General features: G+C 39.8%; 1 protein-coding gene across 1 annotated transcript in view; it reads right to left on the minus strand.

Annotated features, from left to right (window-relative positions):
• Window positions 1–13,358, minus strand: part of ttn.1 (titin, tandem duplicate 1) — a 324,448-nt gene that overhangs the window by 146,541 nt on the left and 164,549 nt on the right. The window contains 5 exon segments of the mRNA XM_059968782.1: window positions 2,879–2,947; window positions 4,021–4,089; window positions 4,979–5,047; window positions 7,198–7,266; window positions 8,274–8,342. Of these exon segments, the coding sequence (XP_059824765.1) occupies window positions 2,879–2,947; window positions 4,021–4,089; window positions 4,979–5,047; window positions 7,198–7,266; window positions 8,274–8,342 (345 nt within the window).

Here is a 13,358-nt window from a genome sequence, read left to right on the forward strand (position 1 = left end):
TAAATATTTCAAACTAGACAAGAACATAGAATAAAATTAATAATTAGAATAACAAAGTTATTATTTACAGGTACTTATTTACACAAGTATGTTTAGCATTTAAATCAAAAAAAGGTATAGAACATAGGACATACAATAGTACAGCACAGTACAGGCCCTTCGGCCCACAATGTTGTGCCGACCCTTAAACCCTGCCTCCCATATAACCCCCCACCTTAAATTCCTCCATATACCTGTCTAGTCGTCTCTTACTAGTGTATCTGCCTCCACCACTGACTCCGGCAGTCCATTCCATGCACCAACCACTCTAGTGAAAAACCTTCCTCTAATATCCCCCTTGAACTTACCTCCCCTTACCTTAAAGCCAGGTCTGTAGTCTAGTATAGCTTTCTCTGTTTTTTTTAGTTTTTGTACCGTGTCATGCAAACCATGGTCCTGAAAAATGTTGTCTCATTTTTACTATGCACTGTACCAGCAGTTATGGTCGAAATGATAATAAAAGTTGACTTGACTTGATGTCCTCTTGTACTGAACAGTGGTGCCCTGGGGAAGAGGTGCTGGCTGTCCACTCTATCCCTCTTAATATCTTGTACACCTCTATCCTGTCTCCTCTCATCCTCCTTCTCTCCAGAGAGTAAAGCCCTAGCTCCCTTAATCTCTGATCATAATGCATACTCTCTAAACCAGGCAGCATCCTGGTAAGTCTCCTCTGTATCCTTTCCAATGCTTCCACATCCTTCCTATAGTGAGGCGACCAGAAATGCACACAGTACTCCAAGTGTGGCCTAACCAGAGTTTTATAGAGTTGCATCATTACCTAGCGACTCTTAAACTCTATCTCTCGACTTATGAAAGCTAACAGCCTATAAGCTTTCTTAACTACCCTATCTACCTGTGAGGCAACCTTCAGGGATCTGTGGACATGTACCCCTAGATCCCTCTGCTCCTCTACTCTACCAAGTATCCTGCCATTTAATTTCTACTCTGCCTTGGTGTTTGTCCTTCCAAAGTGTACCACCTCACACTTCTCTGGGTTGAACTTCATCTGCCACTTCTGCATCCTATCAATGTCTCTCTGCAATCTTCGATAATCCTCTACACTATCCACAACACCACCAACCTTAGTGTCATCTGCAAACTTGCCAACCCACCCTTCTACCCCCACATCCAGGTCGTTAATCAAAATCATGAAAAGTAGAGGTCCCAGAACCAATCCTTGTGGGACACCACTAGTCACAACCCTCCAATCCAAATGTACTTTCTCCACCATGACCCTCTGCTTGCTGCAGGCATGCCAATTCTGAATCCACCTGGCCAAATTTCCCTGGATCCCATGCCTTCTGACTTTCTGAATAAGCCTACCGTGTGGAACCTTGTCAAATGCCTTACTAAAATTCATGTAGATCACATCCACTGCACTATCCTCATCTATATGCCTGGTCACCTCCTCAAAGAACTCTATCAGGCTTGTTAGACATGATCTGCCCTTCGCAAAGCTGTGCTGACTGTCCCTGAGAAATGCCCATAGATCCTATCTCTAAGAATCTTTTCCAACAGCTTTCCCACCACAGACATAAGGCTGACTGGTCTATAATTACCTGGACTATCCCTACTACCTTTTTTGAACATGAGGACAACATTCGCCTCCCTCCAATCCTCTGGTACCATTCCCGTGGACAATGAGGACATAAAGATCCTAGCCAGAGGCTCAACAATCTCTTCCTTCGCCTTGTGGAGCAGCCTGGGAAATATTCCATCAGGCCCTGGGGACTAATCCGTCCTAATGTATTTTAACAACTCCAACAATTTCTCTCCTTTAGTATCAACATGCTCCAGAACATCAACCTCACTCATATTGTCCTCACCATCATCAAGTTCCCTCTCATTGGTGAATACCAAAGAGAAGTATTAATTGAGGACCTTGCTTACTTCCACAGCCTTCAGGCACATCTTCCCACCTTTATCTCTAATCAGTCCTATGTTCACTTCTGTCATCCTTTTGTTCTTCACATAATTGATGAATGCCTTGGGGTTTTCCTTTATCCTACTTGCCAAGGCCTTCTCATGCCCCCTTCTTGCTCTCCTCAGCCCCTCTTAAGCTCTTTTCTTGCTACCCTATATTCCTCAGTAGACCTATCTGATCCTTGCTTCCTAAACCTCATGTATGCTGCCTTCTTCCACCTGACTAGATTTTCTAGTCAGCCTGTCAACGTACTGTGACAGGAATCTGTCCTGGATACACTTGATAAACTCTGCCCCATCTAAATGATTGGAACTAATCAGGTGCCAATCAATAATAGGGAAGTTAAAGTCACCCATGATAACAATCCTGTTATTTTTGCACCTTTCCAAAATCTACCTCCTAATCTGCTCCTTGTTATCTCTGCTGCTACCAGGGGGCCTGTAGAATACTCCCAATAGAGTAACTGCTCCCTTCCCATTCCTGACTTCTACCCATACTGACTCAAAACAGGATCCTGCTACATTACCCTACCCTTTCTGTAGCTGTAACAGTATCTTTGACCAGCAATGCCACCTCTTCTCCCCTTCCCCCCCTCTCTATCCCTCTTAAAGCAGTGAAATCCAGGAATATTGAGAATCCATTCCTGCCCTGGTGCCAGCCAATTCTCTGTAATGGCCACTGCATCATAATTCCATGTATGTATCCAAGCTCTCAGTTCATCACCTTTGTTCCTGATGCTTCTTGCATTGAAGTACATGCACTTTAGCCCTTCTACCTTATTACCTTTACACACCCTTTATTCTGCTTCTCTTTCCTCAAAGACTCTCTACATGTTAGATCTGGCTTTACTCCATGCACTTCTTCCACTGCTCTATTGCTCCAGGTCCCATCCCCCTTGCAAATTAGTTTGCCTACCTTTTTCTGGAGCGACCTCCTTCTTTGGTTTCAATGGTTCAGGAGCTGGTTTCTTAGCAACTTCAGGCACTTCAAGAAATATCACAATTTTATGATTAAATACAATAGTCATAACCAAAAGTACAAAAATAACAAGACAAAATAGCACAAATGTATGTGACATACATTTTATTTTCTTTATCAAAACATATTTTAATATATGTGTTTCCAGCTGGGGTTTACCTTTCTATTAACAGACTTGACTATAACAAAGTTAAGGGAAATGGGGTTTTGACAAATGGGGTCTACATAGGAGATTACTTAGATCATTTTTTACATTATTGTTTCATTTTCCTGTTGTGTTATTCTGATTGTTCTTTCAAGTATTTGTATATTTGCTTTTTAAAATTGCCATCTAGTAGGCTGCAGACAAGGATAGCTCCATTGCGATAACAAAGTTATTGCAGGATGAAGCATTCCTCAAGAATCTTGATATCTACTCAGGTGTGTACTGCAAAGGAGGTCCAGAACAGTTTAGGCCGAAGGTTTTCTAGGTGTTCTGCTTCATGTCCTTTGTGGTGGCTAGATTTTCACTAAAACCCTACTTTTTGCCTAAGCACAGGGTGGACAGTAAATAGGTGACTCAAACTATGTCATGAGTGTGCACAGCCACCTCTTGTATAGTATAGGAGTGGTAAAACAATGGGCAAAATGGCTTGTGGCAAATTAAAGAGTTTCAACAACTGCCTGGATAAAAAGCATTTACTTAACCATGAGAACACACCAGCTCAACACCGAAGGAATGAATTGATTTCAGTTCAGGAAACTAGATGAGGTTCACAAGAAATGCATAAGAAATCATGTGCAAGTTGTAAAGTTAAAAAGAAAAGTACCTAGCATTTATCAAGAATGATCAAATTAAGTCATTTTCTTAAATTCAGCAGTAAATCAATGGAATAATTCTGACATTTACGTCCCTACTGAATCTCCAGCCATTGTAAAGATTGGTTACACTCATGATGGTGTATCGAGTTCATGACAACAAGAATAATATATAAATATATCAAAAGAAACAAGGACACAGAACAAAATTAATAACAGAAATGATCAGGTACTTATTTCACACAAATTTGTGTAGTATTTAAATCAACAAAAGCACTAACCTTTTTCTGGAGTGACCTCCTTCTTTGGTTTCGATGGTTCAGGAGTTGGTTTCTTAGGAACTTCGGGCACTTCAAGAAATATCACAATTTTAAGATGAAAAACAACTGTTACCATCAAAAGTACCAAAGTAACAAGGTAAAATTGCACAAATGTATGTGACAGAGTAATGAGATAACAGATAATTTCTCTTCTACTACAATTGCAGCAGAGGAGAAATTGTCTAACCACTGAGAACAGGTTTGCATTTGTTCTCTGAGGAAATTTGTAATCTCCTCAGCTGGAAGACTGTTGCAGCTTATGCCTAAACTGTGTCTAATATGAAGAGTCTGTACAAGAACACTAGAAGAAGCTAAGGTATACAGAAAATAAACACTAATGTAATGTACAGAAGTAACTGAATTATTTTTATCCAAACATTTTGGTAAATGTGCTTCCAGTTGGGGTTCATTTTTCTATTAACAGACTTGACAGTCGAAAGCCAAGGGAAATGGGGCTTTGACAAATGGAGTCTACAGAGGACATTACTTAGATCACTTTTTACATGATCACTTCCTGTTCCATTGTGTTACTCCGCTTCTTGTTTCACTAATCCACACTTCTGCTTTTTTGATTTCCATCCAGTACAGATCCATCGTGATAAAAAAATTACTGCCGAATAAATACCTAGTATTTATCAAGAATGATCAACTGGTCATTTTCCCAAGTTCACCCATAAATCATAATTAGCAAATGGAATAATCCTGACATTTATGTCCCCACTGAAACTCCAGCTATCATAAAGATTGGTTACACTCTCGATTGTGTATAGAGTTTATAACAACAGGAATAACACATAAATATTTCAAACTAGACAAGAACATAGAATAGCATTAATAATTAAAATAATAACAAAGTTATTATTTACAGGTACTTATTTAAACAAGTATGTTTAGCATTTAAATCAACAAAAGTATCTACCTTTTTCTGGAGCGACCTCCTTCTTTGGTTTCAATGGTTCAGGAACTGGTTTCTTAGGAACTTCAGGCACTTCAAGAAATATCATAATTTTATGATTAAGTACAATTGCCATAACCAAAAGTACCAAAATAACAAAATAACAAGATAAAAAAACATAAATGTATGTGATGGAGTAATGAGATTACTGATACTTTGTCTGCTACTACAAATGAAGTGGAGGAGAAATTGACCAACCTCTGAGAACAGGTTTGCATTTGTTAGAACCATAGAACATTGCGGCACAGAAACAGGTCTTTTGGCCCTTCTTCGCTGTGCCGAACCATTTTTCTGCCTAGTCCCAGTGACCTGCACCTGGACCATATCCCTCCATACCCCTCTCATCTATGTACCTGTCCAAGTTTTTCTTAAATGTTAAAAGTGAGCCTGCATTCACCACTTCAACTGTCAGCTCATTCCACACTCCCATTACTTTCAACTACCTAATGTTCCCTTTAAACTTTTCCCTTTTCACCTTTAACCCGTGTTCTTTGTTTTTTTTTTCTCCCCTAGCTTCAGTGGAAAAAGCCTGCTTGCATTCACTCTATCTATATCCATCATAATTTTATACACCTCTATCAAATCTCCATTCATTCTTCTTCGCTCCAGGGAATAAAGTCCTAACCTATTCAACCTTTCTCTGTAACTCAGCTTCTCAAGTCCCAGTAACATCCTTGTAAACCTTCTCTGCACTCTTTCAACCATATTAATATCCTTCCTGTAATTAGGTGACTAAAACTGCACACAATACTCCAAATTCGGTCTCATCAATGTCTTATACAACCTCACCATAACATTTCAACTCTTATACTCAATGCTTTGATTTGTAAAGGCCAATGTGCCAAAAGGTCTCTTTACGACCCTGTCTACCTGTGACACCACTTTTAGGGAATTATGTATCTGTATTCCCTCTGTTCTACTGCACTCCTCAGTGTCCTACCATTTACCTTGTATGTTCTACCCTGGTTTGTCCTTCCAGTGCAATACCTCACACTTGTCTGCATTAAACTCCATCTGCCATATGTCAGCCCATTTTTCCAGCTGGTCCAAATCCCTCTGCAAGCTTTGAAAACCATCTTCACTGTCCACTACACTTCCAATCTTTTTGCTGATCCAACTTACCATATTATCATCCAGATCATTAATATAGATGACAAATAACAATGGACCCAGCACCGAACCCTGTGGCACACCACTAGTCGCAGGCCTCCACTCAGAGAAGCAATCCTCCACTACCACTCTCTGGCTTCTCCCATTGAGCCAATGTCTAATCCAATTTACTACCTCACCATGTATACCTAGTGACTGAATCTTCCGAACTAACCTCCCATGCGGGACCTTGTCAAAGGCCTTACTGAAGTCCATGTAGACAACATCCACTGCCTTCCCTTCATCCACTTTCCTGGTAACCTCCTCGAAAAACTCTAATAAATTTGTTAAACATGACCTACCATGGAGACTAAATCTCTGAGGAAATTTATAATCTCCTCAGCTAGCTGTTTACTGCCTTCCAAAGACTATGCTGTGTCCAATATGAAATATCTGTGCAAGAACGCTAGAAAAGGCTAAGCTATCTATACAGAAAATAAGCACTAAAATAATATATAAAGGTAACTGAATTATTTTTTATCAAAACTTATTTTACTGTATCTGCTTCCAGCTGGGGTTTATCTTTCTAATAGTAGACTTGACAGTCCAAAGTGAAGGAAAAGGGAGCTTTGACAAATGGGTTCAACAGAAGATATTATTTAGATCACTTTTTACATTATTGTTTCCCTTTCCTTTTGTGTTACTCTGTGTCTTGTTTCACTTATTCATACTTCCACTTTTTGATTTTCACCCAGTAGTTTGCAGACAAGGGCAGATCCATCATGATAACACAGTTATCATAGGATAAGCATCTAGTATTTGTCAAGAATGATGAAATGAATTGATTTCTTAAGCTTAGCAATAAATCTTAGAGCCAGCCAATGGAATTATCCTGATATTTACGTCCCCACTGAAACTCCAGCTATCTTAAAGATTGGTTGCACTCTTGATTGTGTATAGAGTTTATAACAACAGGAATAACACATAAATATATCAAACTAGACAAGAACATAGAAAATAATGAATAATTCAAACTGATTAGGTACTTATTTCACACAAATATATTTAACATTTAAATTCACAAAAGTATCTACCTTTTTCTGGAGCGACCTCCTTCTTTGGTTTCAATGGTTCAGGAGCTGGCTTCTTAGGAACTTCAGGTTCTTCAAGAAAGATCAGAAATTTATGATTAATTACAACTGTCCTAACCAAAAGTATCAGTAACAGGCTGAAATAGCACAACTATTTGTGACAGAGCAATGAGAAAACTGGTAATTTCTTTTCTACTACAAATACATTGGAGGTGAGATTGACTGATCACTGAGAACAGGTTTGCAATTGTCCTCCGAGGAAATATGTAATCTCCTCAGCTGGACATTTGCTGCCTTCCAATGCCTATGCTGCGTCCAATTTGAAAGACTGTGCAAGAACGCTCTATAGAAAACAGCCATAAGATAATATACAGAGATAACCAAATTATTTTAGAATATGTGCTTCCAGCTGAGGGTCATTTTTTTTTTGTTAGACTTGACTGTCGAAAACTAAGGTAAATGGGACATTGACAAACAGAGACTATAGTGGGTATTACTTATATCACACTAAGAATATGTCTTCATTTTCCTTTTGTGTTAATCTGCTTCTGATTTCACTTACTTATACTGCCCTCTGCAGCAAGGTTCTTGACTTCCTCACTGAGAGACCAGGTTGAGAAATAACATCTCCTCAAGGATGCATGGTTAGCCTTCTGCATCCACAACCGTGTGGCTAGGCACAGCTCAAATACCATCTATAAATTTGCCTATGACACAACTATTGTTGGCAGAGTTTCAGATGGTGACAAGGAAGCATACAAGAGTGAGATAGATCAATCAGCTGGTTGTAAGGTATCGCAACAGCAACCTTGCACTTGTCAGTAAGACCAAGGAACTGATTGTGGACTTAGGAAGGGGAAGTCGAGAGACTGCACACCAGTAGTCATCAAGGTTCAGCAGTGGAAGGGTGTGCTGTTTCAAGTTTCTGCGCGTCAACATCTCAGAAGATTTATCCTGCACCCAACATATTGATGCAATTACAGAGAAGGCACAACAGCGGCTATATTTCATTAAGAATTTGAGGAGACTGGAAAATTATATTAAACAATGTATAATTAAAAAATCAACAAAAATCCTACCTTTTTCTGGAGCAACCTCCTTCTTTGGTTTTGTTGGTTCTGGAGCTGGCTTCTTAGGAACTGCAGGCACTTCAAGAAATATCACAATTTTATGATTAAACACAATATTATAACCAAAAGTACTAATATAACATAAACACATTATAACCAAAAGTACTAATATAACAAAGTGAAAAAGCAAAGATATATGTAGCAAAGAAATGAGATTCTAATCATTTCTCTTCTGTAAATGACATCCCTTTCATTACTGTGGTCAAGAGTAGGGGTGGCAGTCAAAGACCACGAAACAATCACTGCAAAATGTAGGAAATTTCACTACTAGCAGGACAGCAGGCATTATCCTACTCTTGGTGTCACTTCAGATCAACACTGAGAAGAAACTGCTTCTTTTCAAAGACAGTTATAGACAATAGACAATAGGTGCAGAAGTAGACCATTCGACCCCTCAAGTCTGCACCGCCATTCTGAGATCGTGGCTGATCATTCACTATCAATACTCAGTCCCTGCCTTGTCCCCATATCCCTTGATTCCCCTATCCATCAGATATCTATCTAGCTCCTTCTTGAAAGCATCCAGAGAATTGGCCTCCACCGTCTTCCGAGGCAGTGCATTCCACACCTCCACAACTCTCTGGGAGAAGAAGCTCTTCCTCAACTCTGTTTTAAATAACTGACCTCTTATTCGCAATCCATGCCCTCTGGTACTGGACTCTCCCAACATCTGGAACATATTTCCTGCCTCAATCCTATCAAATCCTTTAATTATCTTAAACGTTTCAATCAGATCCCCTCTCAATCTCCTCAATTCCAGCGTGTACAAGCCCAATCTCTCCAATCTCTCTGTGTAAGACAGCCCTGCCATCCCAGGAATCAACCTAGTGAATCTACGCTGCACTTCCTCAATTGCCAGAATGTCCTTCCTTAAACCTGGAGACCAAAACTGTACACAATATTCCAGGTGTGGTCTCACCAGGGCCCTGTACAAATGCAAAAGGACATCCTTGCTCTTGTACTCAATTCCCCTTGTAATAAAGGCCAACATTCCATTTGCCCTCTTCACTGCCTGTTGCACTTGCTCATTCACCTTCATTGACTGATGAACTAGGACTCCTAGGTCTCTTTGCATTTCTCCCTTACCTAACTCTACACCGTTCAGACAATACTCTGCCCTCTTGTTCCTGCTTCCAAAATGGATAACTTCACATTTATTCACATTGAATGACATCTGTCAAGTATCTGCCCACTCACACAGCCTATCCAAGTCTCCCTGTATTCTCCTAACGTCCTCTTCGCATGTCACACTGCCACCCAGTTTAGTATCATCAGCAAACTTGCTGATATAGTTTTCAATGCCCTCATCTAAATCGTTGACATAAATCGTAAAGAGCTGTGGTCCCAATACAGAGCCCTGTGGTACCCCACTAGTCACCTCCAGCCAGTCCGAGAAACACCCATTCACTGCTACCCTTTGCTTTCTATCTGCCAACCAGTTTTCTATCCATGTTGAAACCCTGCCCCCAATGCCATGAGCTCTGATTTTACTCACCAATCTCCTATGTGGCACCTTATTGAATGCCTTCTGAAAATCTAGGTACACAACATCCACTGGCTTACCCTCGTCTAACATCCTTGTTACACCCTCAAAAAACTCCAACAGATCAGTCAAGCATGATTTGCCCTTGGTAAATCCATGCTGGCTCGGCCTAATCCTATTACTGCCATCAAGATGTGCCACTATTTCGTCCTTAATAATGGATTCAAGCATCTTCCCCACGACTGACGTTAGGCTAACAGGGCGATAGTTCTCCGTTTTCTCCTTCCCTCCCTTCTTGAAAAGTGGGATAACATTAGCCACTCTCCAATCTTCAGGAACTGATCCTGAATCTAAGGAACATTGGAAAATGATTATCAATGCATCTTATAAAGTCTTAACAACACTTTATAAGATCTCCAACACTTTATAAGTTATAAAGTCTTAACAGCAGCATTAGCAACATACACAAAATGCTGGAGGAAATCAGCAGGCCAGATAGCATCAATTGTATTAGGCTGTTTAGAAGAACAAAATTTGGCTCTGTGGAGAATTTTGCTTAAATTTTGAATTGTCAAAACAGTTTATGCCTTATGTTGATATCAAACTGTATTTCACTTTGTTATTGGAATGAAATTAGTGAAGTTATAAATAAGCACCTGGCCATTACCAACAATGACAAGTGATCTTAAGTTCTCCATTACCAGCAGATCTGTTAATCAGCCAGTTGGAACAATTTTGATATTTACTTCGATATTAAATCTTCAGCTCACTTAAAGGTTTGTTATCCACTTAATTATACACAGAGCTTCTAACAATAACACCTAAGTATATTAAAATTGATGGCAATATAGAATTGATTAAAATATGGCACACCGATATTTCAAGTATTTAAGTCAACAAAAAAAAACCTTTTTCTGGAGTAACCTCCTTCTTTGGTTCTGGTGCCGGCTTCTTAGGGACTTCAGGCACTTCAAGAAAAATATATTTAATATTAAATATAACTCATAATCAAAGATTCAAGATTCAAGATCATTGCCATTTCCAGTATACAAATGTAAAGGAGAATAAAATAGTTGTTACTCCAGATCCAATGCAGCACAATAAAAACAAAATAAACAATAAATATAAATACAAAAGATGGCTTCTATACTTTAGGTTGATTATATGTCCATAAAGTGACACCAGACATAGGAGTGTCTGTGGGGGTGTGAAGGGATGGGTTAGTGGGTAGAGGTGTTGATCAGCCTTACTGCTTGGGGAAAGTAATTATTTTTGCATGTGTTAGTCCTGATGTTGATGATGTATAACTTCCTCCCTGATGGGACTGCAATGGGTGGGATCCTTCTTGTTACTGGACAAGTCATTGACAGAGAATACCATTTCCACAGAGTCCATTTTTGTTATATGGCTTAGCTCCTCTGAACTAGATCTCCAACACTTTCCTTTAGTCAGACTTGACAGCATAGGAGACATTAGATCAGCTAGGCCAGTTGCTGAAGAGCATGGTCTTGCTCTACCTGTGGTTGGATCTGGCCTCATGATACCAACTCAGGTGCTGATTGATCTGCGAACTTATTGTGGAGAAGTCAGGAGACAGCAATCTCATCAATGTACAGGGAGGTTTTGACCTATGTGCCTCTACTGCCAGGCAATATCACTTCTCTAATGCTCTCTTTCTTTTTTATATGGTTTTAGTAAAGGGTTCTATGTAACACATAAACAAGACAAGGGGGAATGGCCTTGACATTGCCTGACTCCAGTGTTTGGAGAAACTATCTGTTTCCAACTGCTGTACACTGCCATGATTATGTCCTTAAACTCATGTTGTAGAGTATATCCATCATGTACTGTACACGTGTGATATCCTCTCAAAGACATTCTTTTGATCCAAGAGGAACAGACAGGCATCCAGCTATATGAGCTGCACTTAGGTGCACTCCCTGAGTGCAAGGCTGTCAGAGATTCTTCTGCCTAATCTAACACAGGTAGGGTCTGGGTGAATCACCTGTCCCAGAGCAGTGTCCTTAGATAGGATGTTATAGCCCACATTCAGCTGTAAAATGGGAGTCCAGTTCTTGATGTCCTTCCTCTTCCCCCATTGGTTTGCTAATGTGGGTAATGAATCAACAAGCCCTTGATGCACTTCCTCATGTAGTCTGACATGCTGCCAGAGTGAAGCATACCATTGAACACTTCCAGCAGCTCCAGGCTCTTCCATTCCCATAGAACCAAATATAACTGTGCTAGTAAACCATTACTTCCAAGAATTTTATTCCTGCCAGGGCAATAAGTGAAGTCTGTCAGCTCCACTGGATCAGTGGGTGATGCAGATTTTCCTGCTTGCTTACATCTGACACCTCCATGACAGAGGACAGGAAGTTCTGGGAGGTTGTGTTGTTTGTAGCCTTTCTGTCATACAGACTAGCATAGAGAATCTGCAAAACAGGGACATTTCATTGGTCTTTGATAAAAGGCAAGAAATATGGGCTTTGGTCAAAAGGGAAGCTGTGACTGACATTACTTTTATCACTATCCTTTCTGCACTGTTCCTTTTCTAGTCTCATGACCCTTTTTCTGCCTCTCCATTTTTCTACTCTGCAAATTCTCATTCAATAGATTAAGGATCAGCTTTATTAAAGATTAATTTTACTTGTCACATGTACGTTGAAACACACAGTGAAATGGATAAATGACCAACAGTCTGAGGATGTGCTGGGGGCAGCGTACAAGTGTCGTCATGTTTCCACCGCCAACATAGTATGCCCACAACTTAGGAACTCTAACTAATATGCCTTTGGGGTGTGTGAGGAAGCCAAAGTACACAGACAAAATCCACAGAGTCACAGGGAGAATATACAAACTCCTTACAGATGGTGGCAGAATTGAACTTTGCTTGCTGGCACTGAAACAGCATCACACTAACCACTATCTACCATGCCACCATAGTCCCAAAGATTGCTCTCACAAAATGTCAAAGTTGATGTCGAATGAAGGATTGTACAATGAACCTTTACATCTGCTCAGATGAAAACTGCAAATAATTTTGCGGACCGATTAGGAGGCAGTTTGCTTGTGGGCTGCCTTCTGCTCCTTGTGGCAGCAAGACTCTCAGTATACATATATCATATTTTCTTCTGGTTCATTAAAATAGCCAAGATATATATGAAATGCATGTAAATTGTGTGCAAGTTGTTAACAGCCCCTGAAATTTTATGTTCATTCTGCCTGCATTGTAGCAAGAAGCTGTAAGAGGAAGCTGCAAGAAGTACAGTGCTCTCCATTCCTAGAAACTGTGAAATATCTCCAACAGTAACCTAGAAAAAATCTGATTCAAAAAAGGTAAGAGTCACTGTCACTGTGGTAGGTACAATATATACTGTCCTTTCTCCAGTTTCAAGTTTAAATCTGGCTCAAGACCTGACCTGGTGCCTAGCTTTAAATTTCCATTTTAAAAATAAATGAAAAGAAATTGCCTTTTTTTCATTAAGGTACACAAACTTCTAAATGACTATCAGTTTGGCTCTGCAAACCATTTTGATTCAATTATGAAT

Source organism: Hypanus sabinus, chromosome 4, assembly GCF_030144855.1.
Source record: "Hypanus sabinus isolate sHypSab1 chromosome 4, sHypSab1.hap1, whole genome shotgun sequence".
Taxonomy (NCBI): domain Eukaryota; kingdom Metazoa; phylum Chordata; class Chondrichthyes; order Myliobatiformes; family Dasyatidae; genus Hypanus; species Hypanus sabinus.